The sequence below is a fragment of the Propithecus coquereli genome, unplaced genomic scaffold (genome assembly GCF_000956105.1).
Source record: "Propithecus coquereli isolate 6110/MARCELLA unplaced genomic scaffold, Pcoq_1.0 Scaffold196, whole genome shotgun sequence".
NCBI classification, from domain to species: domain Eukaryota; kingdom Metazoa; phylum Chordata; class Mammalia; order Primates; family Indriidae; genus Propithecus; species Propithecus coquereli.
In genome coordinates this window covers 873,260-894,495 of record NW_012144522.1, presented here as the reverse complement: position 1 = coordinate 894,495, position 21,236 = coordinate 873,260, and the positions used below count along the sequence as shown (strand labels likewise).

Here is a 21,236-nt window from a genome sequence, read left to right as displayed (position 1 = left end):
ACGCCTCAAGGTGGCTGGAGGGCCCATGGACCCCAAGTTTGGGGAAAGGGTGTTTAGAAGAGGACTCGGATTACCCCACCTCCCCTTCGGCTTCGAGACCCGGCCCGGACCCCCAAAAAGTCCCAGAGAGGGTGTGGTGGGCGTCCAGAGCCCCCGGGAGCCGCCGCAGCGCCCCGCCCATCTCCGTGGGGCTTGCCGGGAGAGGAAGTTCTCGGCCTCGTCCCGAAAACGGCCAGTCCGGATGTTGGGACTACAAGTCCCAGAATGCACTGCGCGCCGCAGCCCAGGGCGGACAGTGGTTGCCCCTGGCAACAGAGCAGTTCTCCCCAGAGCTCGGGAAGCACCGAGCGCGCCCAGAGAGGCCGAAGGGCGGGTAGAGCAACCGAGGGGAGGCAGGCAGGAAGAAAGTGACAGCGCGGGCATTCGGAGAGACCCCCCCTCCCGAGACAGACGCACAGAGAGGACTCCAGAGCCAGCGAGACAAACAGAGACTGAATCACAGAGAGACATAGAGGGATGAGAGACAGAGAGAGAGGGCCAGAGGGACAAATAGACTGGGTCAGAGAGAGGGACAGAGACAGAGATAGAGACAGAAAAGGGAGGAAGGAGAGACACAGGGAGGGAGAGACAGATGCAAATATTCAGAGAGACCCCCAGCGACACAGATTCATAGCGCCAGAGACACAAATAGATTGAATCACGGAGAGACACAGAAGGAGGGAGAGACCCCCCAGAGAGAGAAAGGGAGAGTCACAGAGTCAGAGAGACAAATAGTGGGTCAGCGAGAAAGGGACAGAGACAGAGACAGACAGAGAAGAGAGGAGGGGGAGACACTGAGTCATAAAGAGACAGAGAGGGAGGGAGAGTCCAATAATCAGAGAGAGAGAGAGAGAGAGAGAGAGAGAGAGAGAGAGAGAGAGAGAGAGACCCCCTCTAGCGACAGAAAGAGAGATTGACAGAGCCAGAGAGGAACAGGCACAGAGACACAGACTGAACCAGAGAGATACGGGAGGAAGAGGCACGCAAAACCAAAAGAAACACAGCCAGAGAAAAGGAGAGAGACAGAGACAAACACATTTGCAAAAGTGTCTATGAAGACCAGGGTGTGCGGACAGAGAGAGGAAGAGACAGGAGCAAGCATTTAGAAAGCGACTCCCAGAGAGAGAGACAGAGATCGACTCCCAAAGAGAAACGCACACAGAGAGGAAAAGACAGAGACCCACAGAGTCACAGCCAGAGAGAGAGAGAGAGAGAGAGAGTAGAGATTCACAGAGCGAGAGAGACAAATAGAGACAGGAAAAGGGAGAGACTTAGGGACACAGAAGCAGAAGAATTTTTGAGACATTCAGGGAGAGACAGAGGGAGACTGATTCACAGTGAGAGAGAGAGGAAAAAAGAGAGAGAGAGAGGGAGACCAAGACCCAGACAAGGTGACACTCATAGATGGAAACACACAGCAAGGGAAAAAAAGAATTAGAAACAGCAATTCTCAGAAACGGGGAAAGGAAAACAGAGAGAGAGAGAGAGAGAAACTCCAGGAATAGAGGGAAAGCAACAGAGGTCAACCAAAGAGACACTCCCAGAGAGAGACAGCCATGAAAATTCCGAGGCCCTGAGAAAGATAACGACTCTGGTAGCATCAGATAAAGTGAGATACCAAGCCTCCCTGTTCACCATTGGATCCCTAGGACTGGGCACAAAGTTTGTTGATTGAAGGCGAGTGAGGCGGTCAGACACAGATATTCGGGTGGGCTAGCAGGACCCACCGTGTCACCCTAGCAGAGCAGGAAGGCGGGGCAGGATGACAGATTGGAGCGGGGCGAGCAAGGCTCAGAGGATGTCCCCTCCCTGCAGCCAACCCCCGGAGTGGGTGTGTGCACGTGTGTGGGGGGTAGGGAGGACATTTGTCCCGTGTCTCCGGGAGGGGGGCGCCTTTAAGCCGAAACCCCGCCCTCTCGGTCGCCCTGGCAACGCCTCCCCCCCACCCGGGGCTCCCACATTTCAGCAGGTGCCAGAGCTGGAGCTCCCATCGCCGCCGCCCGTGCCTCCGGCTCCTCGGCGCCCCAGCCTTCGGCGCTTCCCCCCACCCTTCCGCTCCCCCTGGCGGAGCGGGCGCGCCCGGGGGTGCCGCTCCCTGCCCGGCGCGCTCCGCGCCCGGAGGTGCCTCGCCCCTCTCCTTCCCACCGCGGAATCTCCCGAGTCTCCAGCTCCTCTCCCTTCCACCTGTTTGCCCAGAAAGGCAGGATCCTGGTCCCTGCTGCGATACCGGGGCCATGGCGGGTCTGGGCCCCGGCGGAGGCGATTCAGAGGGGGGACCCCGGCCCCTGTTTTGCAGAAAGGGGGCTCTGAGGCAGAAGGTGGTCCATGAAGTCAAGAGCCACAAGTTCACCGCTCGCTTCTTCAAGCAGCCAACCTTCTGCAGCCACTGTACCGACTTCATCTGGTGAGGGAAGGGGGCTGGGGGCCTGAGGGAGGAGGGACTGGGGTGCAGGCTCCCGTCACACCAGATTCCTGAGGGACGAGGAAAGATGTGGCCCTGACTCCTGGGTTCTAGGATGGGTGGAGGGGGGGTCTGGAAGCCTGGACCGCTGGGTCTGAGGGAGGAGGAGGCTGGGGTCCTAGAGTCCTGTGTCAGAGGGAGGAAGGACCAGGAGGCTGGACTCTGTCTGACAGAAGAAGGGCTGGGGGCCAAAATTTCTGGATTTTAGAAGGAGGAGGCGGCTGGAGTTCAGACACCTGCCCCCTGCGGGAGGAGGGTCAGAGCGCACAGGCCTCCCATGGCTCGCAGAGGTGGGGGTCCAGGGACCCCTTTCTGCACTGATCTCAGATCCTTGCCTCTTCCAGGGGTATTGGAAAGCAGGGCCTGCAATGTCAAGGTAAGAGCTAGGGACCAGGACTCCTGGGCCCCTCAGGAGGGTGGAGGCTGGGGCCCCACAGCTGAGGCTGTTTGACACACGTGTTCTCTGGTCCCCAGAGAGGCGCGGGGGAGCCCGGGGCGGGGGGTGTGGCAGAGACACAGCCTGTGGTGGGGAGGGAGCTCTGATGGGGGGCCACCGCGGAGGTGGTGCTGGGGGCCCCTCCCTCGGCCGGCTCCAGGTGGGGACAGATATTTGGAGAATCTGTTGCCATGGGAACAGGGAGATTTGGAAAAGGGGAGCTGAAGGGGGGAAGGGGGAGGGGGCCGGAGATGCAAAGTCAGAGCCCCCAACCAAGGCTGCTGTCGCCATGACAACACCAACTGCCCTGGGCAGGGGCAGGCCGGGTGGGGTCACTGATGGGCGAGTGAGGGCCAGGCGGGGTGGTGATTCTGGGGGGCGGGAGAGGGGGGCGAGTCCTTAAACACCAGCTGCTACTGTTGAGAACAGAGTGAGTCAGGGTAGGGGGCGGGCGGGCAGCAGCGCCCCCAGACTCACTTCTGCCCAACTTGCTACTCTCTGCTGTTTCTGAGGATATTTCTGTTTTCTCTTTCAATCTGTCTGCCTCTTTCCTCGCTTTCTCGTCTCTGCCCGTGGGCCTGCTTGTCAATGGGATCCTGTATTCTTCCTCTGTCTGCCTGGGGCTGTGCGTGTGCATGAGGGCTCCGCGTCTCTCTTTTTGTCTTTCTTTGAGTCCATCTCTTGAGTTTCTGTCTCCTGGTGTTCTGTCTCTCTCTCTCTCTTTCTCTCTCTTTCCATTTTGGGGTCTCTCTTCTGATTTTCTCTCTGTTCAACTCTCTGTGCTGAGGTCCCTCTCTCTGGTTTTATTTCTGTTCGAGTCTCTCTCTCTCCTTCCAATTTTCTGCCTTTTGGGGTCTCTCTCTGGATTGATCCGTGTCTCTGTCTATGTGTCTATGATTTTCACCTTCAGTCTGCAGCTTTGTGGTTCATCGACGATGCCACGAATTTGTGACCTTCGAGTGTCCAGGCGCTGGGAAGGGCCCCCAGACGGACGTGAGTGCCCGGACACCTGGTTCTTCCTCCTCAGGCCGCGCCCCCGCCCTCACCCCCTCGGCGTCCGTCCCAATTTCTCCTGCTATTTTTAAGGCTGGGAGGGGAGGGGGGCTGGAGAGATAGGGGGAGCTATCTGGCCCAGATTTCTTGCCCTTGGCCTGGAAAGGGGGAATGCGAGGGGGACTGACAGGCTTGGGACACAAGTGGGGGACAGAGAGGAGGCAGGGGTGAGAGCACCAAAGATGGACACTCCAGGGGGTGGGTTGTGGTCCAGGAATGAAGAGATTAAAAAAATTGAGAGCTCAGGGACACACAGAAAGAAATATCAATGCAGGCACGGAGATCACAGGGTAAGACAGAGATAAGACAGAGGAACAGAGACGCAGAAAAACATAGAGACCGAGAAGGAGGAACGGAAGCAGAAGCAGAGAGAGAGATGGAGCAGAGAAAGCAACAGAGGGAGAAAGAGAAGAGGATTTGGAGGCACAGAGAGAGACAGACAGAAACTCAGAGAGACAGAGATGCAGATACCTGGCGAGAGTGACTAAAATAGAAAATGTGGATATAAAGGACAGCTTCAGAGATGCTGGGAGAGGAAGGCCCAGAGAGATCCTGCAATACACATGCACACACGTGTGCATGTGCAGATCCCTCACGCAATCACACATGTGCACACAGTCGGACGCACACAAGCTCCCCCCACCCCATCTCTCTCACCACGTCGGGGTTTCACCCCGTCAATGCTGGGTGCCATTCCTGTTCCCCCTTCGCTGTCTCTCTGAGCCTCAGTTTCCTCTCCTGTAAAATGGGGCTAGTGACCTAGTGTTGACCAAGAGAACTGTCTGCAATGATGGAAACGTTCTCTACGTGCACTGTCCAGTAGGTAGCCACCAGCCACGTGCAGCTAGCGAGCATTGAAACGGGGCTGCTGCGCCCGAGGAACAGAAATCTATATTCCATTTCATTTGAATTGATTTAAATTTAAACTGCCACATATGGTTAGTGGCAACCAAATGGGACAGCGCATATCTAGACATCCCCAGGCTTGTTTTGACAGTTCAGTGAAGTCAGGTGGATTAAGAGTTTCACCCAGGGTTTGCCACAAGGTTGGAGACAGTTTTATGATGTGCAGATGGAGAAAAAGGAAGAGAGAGAGAGAGAGAGAGAGAGAGAGAGATGAGAGAGAGATTCACTGAATCCATAAGGCATTTTGTCAGCTTATCGGCTGAGCACAACTGAAATTTACATAGAGGATGTGTCTTCTTAGAACGTATATTGAGTACCACTGTCTACCTTACTGATTGCCTGCCTCACCTGCTCACCTCCACCACCAACATGAGCTCTGATTTATCAAACGCTCATTGTGTGCACTTGTCAAGTATGCTGTATACAGCACGGGATTGGACCCGCACAGCAGCTTATAAGGCTAGGTTCAGTATTTTTCCTGTCCCCATCGGAGCAGAGGCTCCTGAGCTGGAATACCTGCGCTCCAATCCCTGCTCCACCACTTTTGGTGCTGTGACCTTCCCAGAGTTAATATACCTCTCTGTACTTCTTGAGTTCCTCATCTATAAGATGGGGACGGTAATCGCGCCCACCTATGGGATTGTCTTGAGGTTTCAATGAGTCAGATACTTGGGATGGTACCTGGCATTTAGCAAGAGCCAAAATATCATTTATTATTATTGTTTAAATTATTATTACTACCCATGAGGAAACAGAGGTGAATAGTGAGGAGGGGGTCTTTCCTCTGCATCACTCACTTTTTTTTCTTCTTAATGCTCTTGATCTTGTTGAAAGTAACATGGATCAAGGGCTCAAGAAGCGCTAAGGGATTGGCAAGTATGATTTCATAGAGTCCTCATGAGACACCTTTCAGGGATGGATACCTTGTGTGTTAGACGCCCCGCTGAGGGCATTCACACACAGTATCTTATTTAGTGTAGCAGGAACCCTTTGAGTTAGGGTCAGTTAAAGATCTCTAAAGGCCCAGATCATTGAAAGGGATCATGGCAAACGTCTATATCCTCCCCCCTCCCCAATATATATTCAAAATAGAAACTGCACTAAAATAAATGAAAGTCTAAGAATGTCCTAAATTTTCATCCATGATGATAATGCTTTCAGTGCATTCTTAGAAGAAGGCAAATATCAAATTATTTAACAACCAGACATTGCCCTCAGGGGTAGGAGGTTGGGGGAGGAGGAGATGCTTTGCTCCTGTCCTAAATTCATGCTTAATTGGACTCTGGAAATTTCGCATTGCTTCAAGATACAGATTGTTTATTTCCACTTCACAGGGAAGGACGCTGAGGCTCAAAATTGGGAACGGACTTGCCCAAAATCACACAGCTGGGATGTAGCCTAGCTCTTATTTAAATTCAGAGTGGCAGAGCACAGTGGCTCATGTCTGTAATTCCAGCACGTTGGGAGGCTAAGGTGGGAGGATTGCTTGAGGCCAGGAGTTCGAGACCAGCCTGAGCAACAGTGAGACCCCGTCTCTAAAAAATAAATAAATAAATAAATAAATAATAATTCAGAGCTATGTGGAGACTGCAATAAAATTACTAATAATAACCACAGCAGTAATAACAGCTGTGAAAATAATAGCGTTGAGCACATCCAACATGCTAGGCCCTTCTGTGTTTTTTACACCAGTTCTTTCATGTACGCCTCTTAGGTGCCTATTATAACTGAGGGGTCGTATTCCCCATGCCACATTGGGGCTCAGAGAAGGCAGACCATGCAGGGGGCAGACACTGACAGAAGCTGCCAGTGAACGATGGGGGGTTCAGGGTGGCCCACAAGTCCTCAGACAACAACTTATAGGAGGTAGAGGCGGGAGGGGACTATGAGGTGTTGAAAGCCCTCACCTCCTTCATGTTCTACCCAAATGCCACTTTGTCAGTGAGGCCTGCCCTGACCACTGTGCTTTGAATTTGAATCCTCCGACTTCTGGTGGTCCCCATCCCTGCTTCATTTTTCTCCAGAGGACCTTTTACCATCCATCAAACCATGCCTTGTTTATTTTCCATGTTTATATTTTGTCTCCCTCCACTAGAAAGTGAACTGCATGTAGCAAGGAGTTTTTTTATTTGGTTTGTTCAATGCTGGGTCCCCACACCAAGGACAGTGCCGGGCGCAGAGTAGGTGCTCAATAAATGTTTGTACATACAGTGGATGAGTGAGACCAAGAGAGGAAGTCTGAAGGCAAGAGTTCAAAGGGCTCCTCAAAAGTGGGGGGGTTTAAGACCCTCCTCCCGACACCCCTAAGCGACTCTTCTCTGCCCCCAGGATCCCCGGAACAAGCACAAGTTCCGCCTGCACAGCTACAGCAGCCCCACCTTCTGCGACCACTGTGGCTCCCTCCTTTATGGGCTGGTGCACCAGGGCATGAAATGCTCCTGTGAGTGCTGAGCTTGGCACTTCCGGGGCCCCTTCCAAAGTGCAGTGTCTGGGTTCCGGGAAATGCCGGGGGATGGAGTGGAGGGCTGGAGGCGGGGCCTGCAGCGCTACCCCCAGTTCTGTCCCCCCAGGCTGCGAGATGAACGTGCACCGGCGCTGTGTGCGCAGCGTGCCCTCCCTGTGCGGCGTGGACCACACCGAGCGCCGCGGGCGCCTGCAGCTGGAGATCCGGGCTCCGACTGCAGATGAGATCCACGTCACGGGTGAGGCCCCGCCCTCTCGCCTGGCCTCGCCCCTTCCCCCAAGTGTGAGGCTGGGGTAACCGGATTCACTGGTGCTGGCCCATCCCGGAAACCCATCCCGGGCTACGCCCCTCTAGGAGTCCACGCCCACACCCCTGACCCCGCCTCCGAAGGCTGACCACCACCCGGGCCACGCCCCTTCCAGCTCTAAGCCCCGCCTCCTGCCTGACCTCTTGCAACTTTCATCGCCTCTTAATGGCCTTTTGGGGTCTTGAGAGGGTGGGATGAGTTGAGAGAGGGCCTGGTTCTTGGTTCTGAGGGAGGCTCCTACTCACTGCTGTGATATGGCCAGGGTCCAGACTCTGGGTTCTTGTGGAGGAAAGGGCTCTGGTTCCGATTTCTGGGTCGCTGGTTGGGGAAAGGGCTTTACAGCCTATCTTCTGGGTACTGGAGACGTTAAGAGGTCATGAGAAAGGAAACTGAGAGACTGGAATTCTTGATTGCCGACTGGGGGAGGGCTGGAAGCCCCTTTCTGGATCTCTAACCCAATATGCCTTTCTCACCTCCCCCTTCAGTTGGTGAAGCCCGTAACCTCATTCCAATGGACCCTAATGGTCTCTCTGATCCCTATGTGAAACTGAAGCTCATCCCAGACCCTCGGAACCTGACGAAACAGAAGACCCGGACGGTGAAAGCCACGCTAAACCCTGTGTGGAACGAGACTTTCGTGTTGTGAGCCTCGGGTGCAGGGGAGGCTATGATAACTGATAGAGAGTGATCTGCGAGTCCTGGTGGCCCACAAGATCCCAAAGAGCAGCTGATGGGAGGGAGGTGTCAGGATAGATGGAACCCAGAAAAGGGCAGAAGAAGATGGTGGGAAAAAGGAGTAGAGTGATCAAGGGAGAGAGCTGGAGATAGAAGCTGAGAGACAGACAGACCTCTGTGTATTTAATCTCCATAAAAGCCCCCCACACACACACTTTAGAGTGAGACAGATGAGGGGGGGGGCATCAAGAAACAGAGACAGGGGCCAGGCGCGGTGGTGTCTCATGCCTGTAATCCCAGCACTCTGGGGGGTCGAGGGGGAGGATGGCTTGAGCCCAGGAGTTTGAGGTTGCTGTGAGCTAGGCTGACGGTCATGGCACTCTAGGCCATGCAACAGAGCAAGATTCTGTCAGAAAGAAAGAAAGAAAGAAAAAAAAGAAAGGAAGAAAGAAAGAAAGAAAGAAAGAAAGAAAGAAAGAAAGAAAGAAAGAAAGAAAGAAAGAAAGAAAAAGAAACAGAGACAGAGATTCAGAGGAGGACAAACACACAGATACCCAGAGAGGTGGAGGCAGGAACAGGTAGGGAGAGGCACAGAGAAGAGACAGACCTAGAGAGAAAATGAGACCCAGGAAAAGCACAGAAGAGGAAAAGAGAAAAGGATTGGGGGGTGGTGCATAAAGAAAGACAGATGGACAGGCAGACAGAGGCAATTACCTAGAGAGAAAGGACCAGGAAGGGGGACAGAGAGTGAAAGAGAGAGAGAAGAGGGTCTCAAAAGAGGCACAAAGAGAAACACAGACAGAAAGGGAGGGGAGGGGTGGGGATGGCAGGGAGAGAGAGAGAGAGAGAGGAGAGGGGTGCAGAGACTCAGAGTGGGAGAGAAATCTCGAGAGCAAGACCAGGAGCCGAGAATGCGGGAGGAAGGCAGGGGAACTGGGAAAGGGCTGTTTACCTACGGCCCCAAAGCCACGGGGGTGGGGGGGAGAGGGACCCTCTTCAGGAGGGTCAGAGGTGGGAGGACACTTTACAAGGCAGGAGACAGAGCCGCGCATCAGCGTTGCCCCCACCTGCAGCAGCCAGGAGGGGGAAGTGCCGGGCCGTGGGCTCGGCCCGCGCTTCACCGCCCCATATTCCCGCAGCAACCTGAAGCCGGGGGACGTGGAGCGCCGGCTCAGCGTGGAGGTGTGGGACTGGGACCGGACTTCCCGCAACGACTTCATGGGTGCCATGTCCTTTGGCGTCTCAGAACTGCTCAAGGCGCCGGTGGACGGCTGGTGAGCAGCGGGGCTGGGGCCTGGGGATGGACCCCGGTATCACCGTCTCCACCTGTGTGTGGGCTCTCTCCTGCAGACCACCATCTCTCCCTCCACCTCCCTGCACACCTCTCTCTCTCTCTCTCTCTCATCCGCCTTTCTCCCTCTGTCTCCTTATCTTACTCTTTCTCTCTCTCCATCTCTGTGTCCGTCTCTCTGTGCCTCTTTCCTCCCTTCCCATGTCTTTGTCTCTCCCGTGGGTGCCCCGTCTCTCCCCTCCCCTGCCCCCGCTCTGGTCTCCGTCTGTATGTCAGGTACAAGTTACTGAACCAGGAGGAGGGCGAATATTACAATGTGCCGGTGGCCGATGCTGACAACTGCAGCCTCCTCCAGAAGTTTGAGGTACCCGGACCCCGGCTTCCCTGGGAGCCCAGCCCAGCCTCCCACATTTCAGAGCCGGCCTCCCCTCCACCCCTCGGTTGCCCACTGGTCCTGAACTACAGTTCCCAGAAGACCCCGGGACACCTTCCTCTGCTCTTCTAGGGGACTCTAGCCCCAGAGTCTGATGGAAATTGTAGTTCCTATCCATCTCCATGGCTTGGGGGCTTTAGGAGCCACTGGCCCCTGCTCTAGGGCAATACCCTACCTCTCTCGGGGCCCTGACTCTGGCTTTCTTCTCCCCCAGGCTTGTAACTACCCCCTGGAATTGTATGAGGTACGTGGAGCTGAGGCATGAATGGAGGCAGTTTCTTTCTCTCTCTCTCTTTCTCCTCCCTCCCCGCTTGTCCCTCCTCCCACTTCCATCTTCAATTCCACACGTGTGGTTTGAGCACACACGTTGTGCCAGGGCTGTCATGTGCTTGCTAAGCAATCCCGGGATCCAGAGGTGCATCCGACCCTCAAGCACGTCCTCAAGGTAGGGACAGTCGCAGATACTTAAACTACAGGAAGATGTGCTACATTAGAGGTAGCCCGGGGCACCGAGGAAGCCTAACCCAGCCCCGGGGAGGGTGGTCAGGGAGGACTTCCCAAAGAGGTGAAACCTGAATTGATCCTTCAGTTTTTTAAAAATCAATCCATCAGTGTGACTGTTCTCTTTCCATTCATTCGTTCACGCATCCAGTACCTATTTCCTGAGGTGCAGCATTGGCCGAGCCCTGTTCTGGGAGCAGAATCAGGTTCTTCCCTAGGGGAGGTCCTCTTCTCGGAGGGGAAAGCTGCGGATAGAGACGTTCACATGGCTAGGAATGCGTTTGGTAGGGAGACAGCCTCAGGCACTGGGAAGTCCCTAGCATAGCCTGAGAGAGTCAGAGAAAGCTTCCTAAAGAGGTGAGACCTGGAGGAAGGAGAGGATTTCCCAGATAAAGGAGAGGGAGACCAGATTTCCAGGCCTAGGAAGGAATGCTCTCATTTATTCTTTCTAGAGCTCCCTTGTTGAGCACCTCATGTGCAAGGCATAGTTCTAGTCACTGGGGACATAGAGAGAACAGAGCACAAGACAGAAAAACAATTCCTCTCCTCATGGAGCTTACACTTGGAGGGAGACTTTAAACAAAATAAATCAGTACATGATACTATGTCAGGTGATAAGTGATATGGAGAAAAATAAACATCGCAGAGGATGAGGAATGCTGCTGGGGGGAGTTTTTGCTACTTCAATTGCAGCAAGCAGAAAAGATTCACTGAGAAAGTGACGTTTGGGCAAAGACTTAAAGGAGGTTGGAGAGAGATCTGTGATGATATCTGGGAGAAGAGCCTTCCAGGAAGAGGGAAGGGCATGTGCAAAGGCCCTGAGGTAGGAGGGGACCAGGAGCACCAGCAACAGCAAGGGGGACAGTGACACTGGAGCAGAGGGGGAGGGTGGGCAGAAGCAGGAGATGGAAGGCAGAGCGGGAAGGGGGTACCTTGTCACTTACTGTAAGGATTTTGGCTGTTAAACGTAGTGAGATGGGACGACACTGGAGGGTTCTGAGAAGAGGGATGGCCTGACACGACATCACTGGCTCTGTGTAGAAGGTGAAGTGGCAGCAGGGAGACTATCGTGGAGACCCAGGCAGGTGGTGGGTATACTCTGAAGGTTGAGGCAATGGGAAGGGCATTCACCACATGTTTCCTGAGACTTTCATCTCTTCTCTAGCCTTTTGCAAAGACGTTTTGTGCACCAAACTACGTGCTAGGCGATGTTAGAGAAACGGAAAGGAGGGAGACACACACTCTTTGGCTTTAAGTGTCTTGGAAGCTTAAAACATAAACCATTGTGACATGCTACAATGGAGACATTGTAGGAGCACGAAGGAGGCATCGACAACCAGCTCGGGGCTTCCCAGAAGAGGTGATATTGAGGTTGACACCTGAAAAAAAAATACTGGCAAAAAGAATGTCCAAGATTAAACAACAACACCGATTTGCTATCGAGGCTTTCCTTGAGTCTTATAGACACTTTCCCCAGGGTTTCCAAGTGCTGTTTACGGTCCACTGCAAGAGAACTGCAAGAGTGGTTGCTTTAAAAGGCATATTTCTTGGCCTCTCTGCAGACCTACTAAGTGAAAATCTCTTTATTTTTTTAATTTTTTTGAGAATCTATTTAAATGGCTTGAATGTCTGCCTATTAAATTCTTAGGTGGTTCTTTTGCACAGTTAAGGTTGAGAACTGGCTGCGCAGGAGACAGGGATAACAGCGGGAGGAAACTCTGGCCCAGAGAAGTGGAGTCTTTTGGATGATCTTCCTGAGCATTTAACTGAGGGAGGTTTAGTCTAGGGAGACCTGGCAGAAGGTGGGCAAAGGCCTGGAGGCAGGAAGTCGGGGATGGAGTGTGTCCCTGTTGTTGTTCACAGCTGTCTCCCACAACTCAGTAGGCACCAATTAATATTATCAATGAGCACCTACTATGTTCCAAACCCTGAGCTAGGTACCAGGGGTAACAATATAGCAAACACAAACAGCCTTTATTGCATTCCAGGCACTGCTGTAAGCGCTTTGCATGTGTTTATGTAGCTGATAGTCACAACACATCTGTGTTGGAGATAGTCCGATTGTCCCTGCTTTGTAGAGGAGGTTATGGAGATGTCCCAACAAGTGGCAGAGCTGGACCTGAACACAGGCAGTCAGACTGCTCTTCTGCACAAGATTGCATCATTCACTAAATCGTTCTTTAGCCCCAACTATGTCCCAGGCTCTGTTACCGTGTCTTGGAAAACAAAACCAACCCTTGTCTTAGGGATGGCACAGACAGTAAGCAGATAGTCACATAGACAGATGTGCGTTACTAAGAGAAATGCTGCCAAAAAACTGTCCCTGGTGGCAAAGGGAGCTGACAGAGGCACCTGACAGGTTAGAAAGTCCAGAGAGGCCTCTAGGAAGCGATGTTTGAGTCAAGGTCTAAACAAAGGATGTTTGAGAGGAAACTAGGAGGAAAGGGGAGGGGAGAGTTTTTCAGGAAGAAATTCAGAGTCCCTGAGGTGGGAGGGAGCACAGCACGTGTGAGGCCGGGGTGGCGGCATCACGGAGGGGAGAGGGAGAAGAGCAGGGTCAGCAGAGCCAGGCGTTGCAAGCCACGTGGAATAAAGTCCTAACACAGAGAGAAGCTATTAGAGGGTTTGCAAGCATAGGGGAGACATGACCTGGTTTATTTATTTTTAAATTGGTCCCTCTGCCTGCTGAGTAGAGAATGCTTTAGAGAGGGCAGCAGTCAATGTGGGGACAGGTGCAGAAGCTATTACGGCAGTTCAGTCATGGGAGCCCCTCCTGGGGGCCACAGCAGGAACAGGCGGAGAAGAAGCCCTCGCTTAAAGCCCGCTGTGGTCCCCAGGTGGCCTGCAACAGCAGCAGCACCCGGGACCTTGTTAGAAAGGCAGGCTCTTGGGTTCTGCCCCAGATTTGCGGAATCAGAAAGTCTGGGAGGGGGACCCAGCCATCTGTTTTGCCAAACTCTCCAAGGGGTTCTGGCTTAGAGGTGAACAGCGACGACTCCAGAGCTGAACTGCTTGGGTGTGATTTCCGGCTCTGCTCTTTACCTGCTATGTGACTTCGGGCAAGTTACTTGGTGTGTCTGTGCCAGTTTCCTCTTCTGTGAAATGGGGATGATAGCTGGTTTTCCAGAGATGGCATATAGTGAGCTAAATGTTAGTTAAATAATAAATAAACCCTCCAGGCTATGAAAAGTCAGAGAAAATTAAGCCAAGGATGGGGTGGAAGGATGGCAATTTCTCTCTCTCTCTCTCTCTCTCTCTCTCTCCCACCGCAACACACATCCCTCTCATTCTTAGATGCTGTCTCTTTTGGGGGGGGTGTCTCCTCGTCCCTGTATGGGGTTTGACTCCCTCTGGATCTGTCTCTCTTTCTGACAGCGGGTGCGGATGGGCCCCTCCTCCTCTCCCATCCCCTCCCCTTCCCCGAGTCCCACCGACTCCAAGCGCTGCTTCTTCGGGGCCAGCCCAGGACGCCTGCACATCTCCGACTTCAGCTTCCTCATGGTTCTCGGAAAAGGCAGCTTTGGGAAGGTTGGATTCCTGGGGTTCTGGAAAAAGGGGAGGATGTCTGTGGGGAGGTCAGATTTCTGGTCCTTAGGGAGGAAGTGGGAGTAGAGAGATACTAAGCTCCTGAGTCTCCAGATATGGTTTGGTTGGGCCGCTGGGGTTCCTGGAAAGGAGAGGTATAAAGATGCGGCCACTTTTCCTGAGGGCGTGGGCAGCAAAGTCAGGGCATCCAGTCCCTTAAGAGGGATGAAGGACCTGAGATCCTGTTTCTCTGTGTCCATGAAAGGGAGGGGGCAGGTTCTGTACTGCTGGGTTCCCCAGATGGACTGGCCCTTTGGACCTCTGTCTGTAGGTGATGCTGGCCGAACGCAGGGGCTCCGATGAGCTCTATGCCATCAAGATCTTGAAAAAGGACGTGATCGTCCAGGATGATGACGTGGACTGCACCCTGGTGGAGAAACGCGTGCTGGCACTGGGGGGCCGAGGTCCTGGCGGCAGGCCCCACTTTCTCACCCAGCTCCACTCCACCTTCCAGACCCCAGTAAGAAAGAAGGGTGCAGAGGCTGGCCCCAGGACCCTGTCTTGTCCCCCTCTGGATGGATCAGGAATCTGCTTTGGGCTTCTGAGTTTAGGACAATGCAAAAGAACCTTGTCCTCTCTGAGTGGGCGTGGCCGGAATGCTCTGGGGGCGTGGTCACACGGTGGGTTCCTGGGTGGGCGTGGCCAGAATGCGCGTTGCCAGGAGGAGCTTGGTCCTGAGTGGGTGTAGCCGGCACCCCGGATTTTTGAGCAGAGGAGTGGAGGAGAATGCCTTCAGAGTGGGCTGCCCAGTGTCGCATTCCGAGTGACGAGGTCATCATTTTTGGATTCTGACTGAAGGACATGGCAGAAACGGGGCATTTCCCTAAGAATGCAGCATGGGGCAAGGAGTCAGAAACTTCAGGGTTTTGAGAAGGCATGAAAAGAAATTGCAGGTGAGGCTTGAACAACTTTGGTCCCTAACAGGTGGCCACAATTGCACATGTGTGTGCGTGGCTGTGGAAAGAGGTTTTGGTGTCCCCGGTTTTCCTCAATCTTCAATTTTGAGAAGGCGGGGTCAGAACACACGACAGTTGGGAGTAACAGGGATCTGGCAGGTGGAGATTCTGAGGTAGCCGGCTTAGAACCCTAGGGCCCTCCCAGTGGGCGAGGCCACGTGCTCTGGATTTCCAGTTGGGTGGATCCAGAGCCTTCCACGTTTGTCCTGAGTGGGTAGGAAAGGACTTTTCCTACCCCAGGTAGGTGTGTCCCGCCTCTAAGCCCACCCGCTCCTCCCCAGGATCGTCTGTATTTCGTGATGGAGTATGTCACCGGGGGAGACTTGATGTACCACATTCAGCAGTTGGGCAAGTTTAAGGAGCCCCACGCAGCGTGAGTCTCGGCCAGGAGAGAAGGGAGGGGAAGGTGGACGAGGGCAGGGTCCAGCCATTGACCTTCCGGCTTCCCACCGGCTCCTCCAGGTTCTACGCGGCAGAAATCGCCATCGGCCTCTTCTTCCTTCACAATCAGGGCATCATCTACAGGTGAGCAGCCCCAGGACTTTCCGCGGAGGGAAATGAATCCCAGAGGGGAAGGGATTCGAACATACACCTCCAACCTGCTGAACTCAACCCTCCCCGCAATCCCTCCCCCACACCCCCATCCTCCAGGGACCTGAAACTGGACAATGTGATGCTGGATGCCGAAGGACACATTAAGATCACTGACTTTGGCATGTGTAAGGAGAATGTCTTCCCTGGGACCACGACCCGCACCTTCTGCGGGACCCCGGACTACATAGCCCCCGAGGTAACCCTGTTCGCTGCTCTGGGCGCGCTCTGAGATCCCTCGGTGGGTGTGGCTGATCGCCCAGTGTTCACAGTGGGTGAGGTCTGACCCTGGGCCCTTGTCATGAGACGTGGGCGTTTCTTACTCAGCAAGGTCTCCCTCCATTGTCAGTCCAGCGCAGGTAAGCTCCGTGCGCTGAGCGTTCTAAGTGGGCGGAGCTGGGTCTCTAAATAGGTAAAGTGGGCAGGACCTGTGGGTGAATGTTCTAAGAGAGTGGGACCAGCTCGTAGGCATTCTGAGTAGCGCCTGTTCCCGGACCATGCCAAGAAGGTGGAGACTATTTCTAGTGCGCTCCGAGTGGGCGTGGCCTGTCCCCTGAGAACACTGAGCATGTGGAGCTGTCTTCTGAACACTCTGACGGGGCAGGGCTTGCCCTGCAGGGTTCCGTCGGACGGATGCTCATTTCATAAATATTGTACATGGCTCTCTGATCTAAGTGGTCTGGCCTTCTGTGTGGAACATTCTAAGAGGGCAGGATCAGGTCCCCAAGACTCCGTGGAGAGCAGATGCTGTCCCCTGAGTATTTTAAGCGGGTGGAGTATTGCTCTGGCTTTGTCGAGGCGGTGGGGCTGACGTTCGGAATGTACACACAGGTGGATGGGCAGAGCACCTGCCCTGACTTTTCTGAGTTGGGCAGGAGGTTGTGTTGGTGGTGCTGCCCTTTGATCTTTTCAAGTGATGGATGTCCAAACAGTCAATGTCAGTGATCACACAGCCTAGCTGGTAATCAGAATCGCCTCTGCAAAATTTGAAACATCACAGATGTTCCTGACTCTGACTCTGGCCTGTCGAGTTTGGAATTCTTCAGGAACGGGAACATCTATTATTTTTGTATTTGTTATCGATACATTGTAGTTGTACAAAATTTGGGAGGTACATGTGATGTTTTAATAGAGACATCTATTTTTCAAATAGCCCCTTAGATGAGCCTGATATGCATTCAGATTTAAGAATCTCTGGTCTGAGGCCGGGCGCGGTGGCTCACGCCTGTAATCCCAGCACTCTGGGAGGCCGAGGCGGGCGGATTGTTTGAGCTCAGGAGTTCGAGACCAGCCTGAGCAAGAGCGAGACCCCGTCTCTACTAAAATTAGAAAGAAATTAATCGGACAACTAAAAATATATAGAAAAAATTAGCCGGGCATGGTGGTGCATGCCTGTAGTCCCAGCTACTCGGGAGGCTGAGGCAGTAGGATCGCTTGAGCCCAGGAGTGTGAGGTTGCTGTGAGCTAGGCTGACGCCACGGCACTCTAGCCCGGGCAAAAGAGTGAGACTCTGTCTCAAAAAACAAAAAAAAAATAATAATCTCTGGTCTCTGAAATCTAGCCTTATACATCTGACATTTGAAATTGAGCGTCTAGTTACCGAAATATTCTAGGTGGGTGAAATTTGTGATTTGACCCTTAGGTAGTCCTTATATTTGAGATCAAAGGAATGTTCTAAATAGGTAAATTTGTTTCCTGAATTTTTCAAAGTGTGGAGCCCTGGCCAAAATATTCAGAGTGGGAAGAGCTTGTGCTGAAAGCACTTAAAGTGGGTACAGCACCCGGGGGTAAGACCAAAGGGGTCCTAGGCTTCTTAAAGAGCAAATCACGATTCCCTGCCTCCCACCTTCCCCGCTAGATTATTGCCTACCAGCCCTACGGGAAGTCTGTCGATTGGTGGTCCTTCGGAGTTCTGCTGTATGAGATGTTGGCAGGACAGGTAAGGAAAGATGGGGAGAAGCTGGTGTGGCTAATGGCAATGCAGAGTGGGATGTCACTTGTACATGTCCTTTTCCTGAGGAAGAGCGGGTTAGAAGCGAGGTCTATAGTCTAACCGAGGTATGGCCAGTGAAGAAGGTTGCACCGGGGCAGCGCTGTCCATGGTTCTGAAGTATTATCTTATCATAGACCAGGAGTTCTTAACTGATTTTTTTGTTTTGATACCATGAACCCCTTCTTCCTACATGCTAAAGTGGCAGTCTGATTAAGTCTACAGACCTCTTCTTAGAAGAATGTTTTAAATGCACAAAATAAAATAATAAATGCACTTAAAAAAACCAAAAGAAATCAATCATATTGAAATATAGTTACCAAAATTTTAAAACTTAAGTGAATCGAACTCAAACAAATAAATTAATTTAAATGTATGCAGTTGTCTAAATATTAAAAATTGGGATATGGATATATGTGTGATTTCTTATTAATGCATTACATAGTAAACTAGTGGTAATTGGAAGTAGGAAGGTCTAACAGCAATATTGAAGTAGGAATGACTGATAATTTGAAATATCTGCAACGCTCATGTGATAAGAAAATATCTGTCATTTCTGTTAGTGATGAAGTCACAAGTACTGCTGCTGCCTACATTCATAATTGAAGGAAATGCTGAATTTCAGTTAGAGTTAAAAAAATACAGATGCAAATTTTTCCCATCCAACACAGACCCCTCAGTTGTATATAGATTCCCTAAACTCCACATTAAGAATCCTTGCCTTGGTATTGCTTTTCCTAACCCCAGAAGACTGGAAACCACGCATCCAACCAGGAGAATGTTTTGATGATGTTTCCTGCAGTCTTTTCTCTCTTCTATTTAAACAACATATTGCCTAATTTACACCCTGCTGATACACGTAGCAGATAAAGAGAGGCAGAGCAGTGAAGAGGTACACCTAGCAGGGGCATCCGAGATAGGGAAGTGGAGGGCTGGGGAGGGAGAAAGATAAAGCTTTGGTGCTTTGGCCAGATCAGTGGTCAGGGAGGGGGCGATGTCACCCGCCAGTCATGTTCATGGTGGAGGATGAAAAAAGGCTGCTTGGCAATCTCTGACTCTTTGTCCCCTCCACTTTCATAGCCTCCCTTCGACGGGGAGGATGAGGAGGAGCTGTTTCAGGCCATCATGGAACAAACTGTCACCTACCCCAAGTCGCTTTCCCGGGAAGCCGTGGCCATCTGCAAGGGGGTGAGAGCCCCCCTAACTCCCAGCTTCCCCACACTCACACCCCGTGCACTCCATTGGTGTCTCTGGGCCCCTTAGAAAAAAGGCTCCCACTCCTCAACTCACTTTACTTTCATCTGCTGGAAAAGTTGATGTAGTCCATGGGTTTTTTTTATGCTGACTTGCTGTCCTGCTGCCGCCTGGGTCTGAGAATGGCCTCTCCCTCATCTTCCTCTGTGGCCCGGCCTGCTACTCCCCAGCTCCCTGCTTTCAGGAAGTGCTGAAAGGCCAGGGCCTGTCTTCCCAGAATGGAGTGGGTCACGTAAACTTCTGCAGTTCTCCTTCCTGTGGGATCTTGGGGGAGTCACCGAAACTCGGTGAGCCTCAGCCTCCTCTTCCTCTGTTATGGAGTTGATGCAGGAGGAAGCGCCTGGCCCGTAGCAGGTTTTCAACAGATGTTAGCCCACTTCTGCCTCCAGCTCCCCTCTCCGCGTCTTTCTGACTGTCTCTCTCTGGTTTCTGTCTCACACCTCTGCCTCCGTCTACCTACATATGATGGGGCTTTCTGTGTCTCTGCCTTTTCTCTGTGTCTCCTTCTGTATCTCTGTCCACCCTTTTGTTCCTCTCTCTGTTACGCTCGTCCCCCGACTGTCACACGCACACACACTCTGCACCTGTCTCTACTCTCTTTCCGCTTTCTGTCCTCCCCTTTCTCTGGGTCTCTGCCCTCACATTGGGTCTTTTCCCTCCCTCTGGGTGTTTGTCTCCTGGGTCTCTTCTGTCTCCTTCCTTCTCTGGGCCTCTGCCCTCCCCATGGGTCTCTATACCCCGCTCTGAATCTTTATTCCCCCTTTTCTGTGGATCCCTAATCTCTCCTTCCTCTTCTCATCCCCCTCTGGGGTTCTTACCGTGTCCCTTCCTCTTTCTGGGTTTCTCTGCCCCTCACAATCTCACTCCCTGCTTTTTTCTCTTTGCCTGACTTTGGGTCTCTGGGTCTGGATTTCATTTATTCCCATTCTCGTTGATTCTCCCTCTTCCTCTCTCCCTTTCTTCTCCCCCACCCCATCTTCATCTCTGTTTCCCCTTGCTGTTCTCTCTCTGGACCTCACGCCTGTGTCTCTTGGCTCCTCTGTCCTTGTCTTTCTCTCTCTTTCTCGTTCCGGGTCTCCCTGTCTGGGGCTCTGTCTGTCCGTCTGTCTCTCTCTCTGTGTTTCCCACAGTTCCTGACCAAGCACCCGGGGAAGCGCCTGGGCTCAGGGCCAGATGGGGAACCCACCATCCGTGCACATGGCTTTTTCCGCTGGATCGACTGGGAGCGGCTGGAACGGTTGGAGATCGCGCCTCCATTCAGACCGCGCCCGGTCAGTCACCCGCGCAAAACAACGTGGTCCCTGGGAGGGTGGGATACCCACGAGTGCCAATACCTATATGCGGAGGTGGGGTGGGACCCCTCTGTGGACCTCCCTAAAGGGAGACGCAGAGCCCACGGGGAATGCGTGGAGATCCTGCTGGGGAGGCCAGATGCATAGAGGGGGCATAGACGGACACCCAGGGAGCAGGCAGAGTTCTTAACTTTCCCTCCTCCCGTTTCCCACAGTGTGGCCGCAGCGGCGAGAACTTCGACAAGTTCTTCACGCGGGCAGCGCCAGCGCTGACCCCGCCAGACCGCCTAGTCCTGGCCAGCATAGACCAGGCCGATTTCCAGGGCTTCACCTACGTTAATCCGGATTTCGTGCACCCGGACGCCCGCAGCCCCACCAGCCCCGTGCCTGTGCCAGTCATGTAATCTCACCTGCCACCACTAGGTGTCTCCAGTGTCCCCTTCGCCACGCCACCTGCACCATCCCCTTCCCGATTCCAGATCCTGCATCCCAGCATTCTGGCCTCTGCCCTCACGGGGTCTAGACGCCCCTCCCAAGCGTTCCTGGCATTCTAAACCCCATACGGTCTCTAGAGCCGCCCAGTGTTCTAGATTCTGTTGTGCTAAGCCCTATATTCTCCCCCACCTTAGCGTTCTGGACTCTGCTCCAACAGGTTCCAGAAACACCACCACCATCCCAACTCCATGGGGTTTGAGACTCTGTCTTGGTAGTTCTATGCCTCCCCCAACCCCAGAAATAGTCTCATGGGGTTGGCCGTTCCAGACTCAGATTCCAGAACAAACCTCAACCTCTAAGGCCCCTCCCACCTCCACTCCAGTTCTAGAGTAACTGGGAGGCTGTGCCCCCCATCTATGCTCTGGGGATCCTTGGGATATATGAAGGATTCTTTCCCCAACTGTTCCCAATTAGCTTTTGTTCTGGACTTCCCCACCCCAAACCCATCACTGCTCATACCCCAGCCCACCTCCTTCCCCCCTCCCCCACCACGCCTGCCGGTGCATG

General features: G+C 53.1%; 1 protein-coding gene across 1 annotated transcript; it reads left to right on the top strand.

Annotated features, from left to right (window-relative positions):
• Positions 1 to 1,983: 1,983 nt before the first annotated feature.
• Positions 1,984 to 20,825, top strand: PRKCG (protein kinase C, gamma). The gene is made up of 18 exons (XM_012643409.1): positions 1,984 to 2,443; positions 2,845 to 2,876; positions 3,847 to 3,929; positions 7,224 to 7,335; positions 7,466 to 7,597; positions 8,152 to 8,308; positions 9,481 to 9,615; positions 9,909 to 9,996; positions 10,280 to 10,309; positions 13,942 to 14,094; positions 14,423 to 14,611; positions 15,389 to 15,480; positions 15,570 to 15,632; positions 15,759 to 15,897; positions 17,557 to 17,637; positions 18,769 to 18,876; positions 20,073 to 20,213; positions 20,450 to 20,825. Exons 1-18 carry the CDS (start codon positions 2,274 to 2,276, stop codon positions 20,636 to 20,638), a joined length of 2,094 nt encoding a protein of 697 aa, XP_012498863.1. The 5' UTR covers positions 1,984 to 2,273; the 3' UTR covers positions 20,639 to 20,825.
• The last annotated feature ends 411 nt before the right edge of the window (positions 20,826 to 21,236 follow it).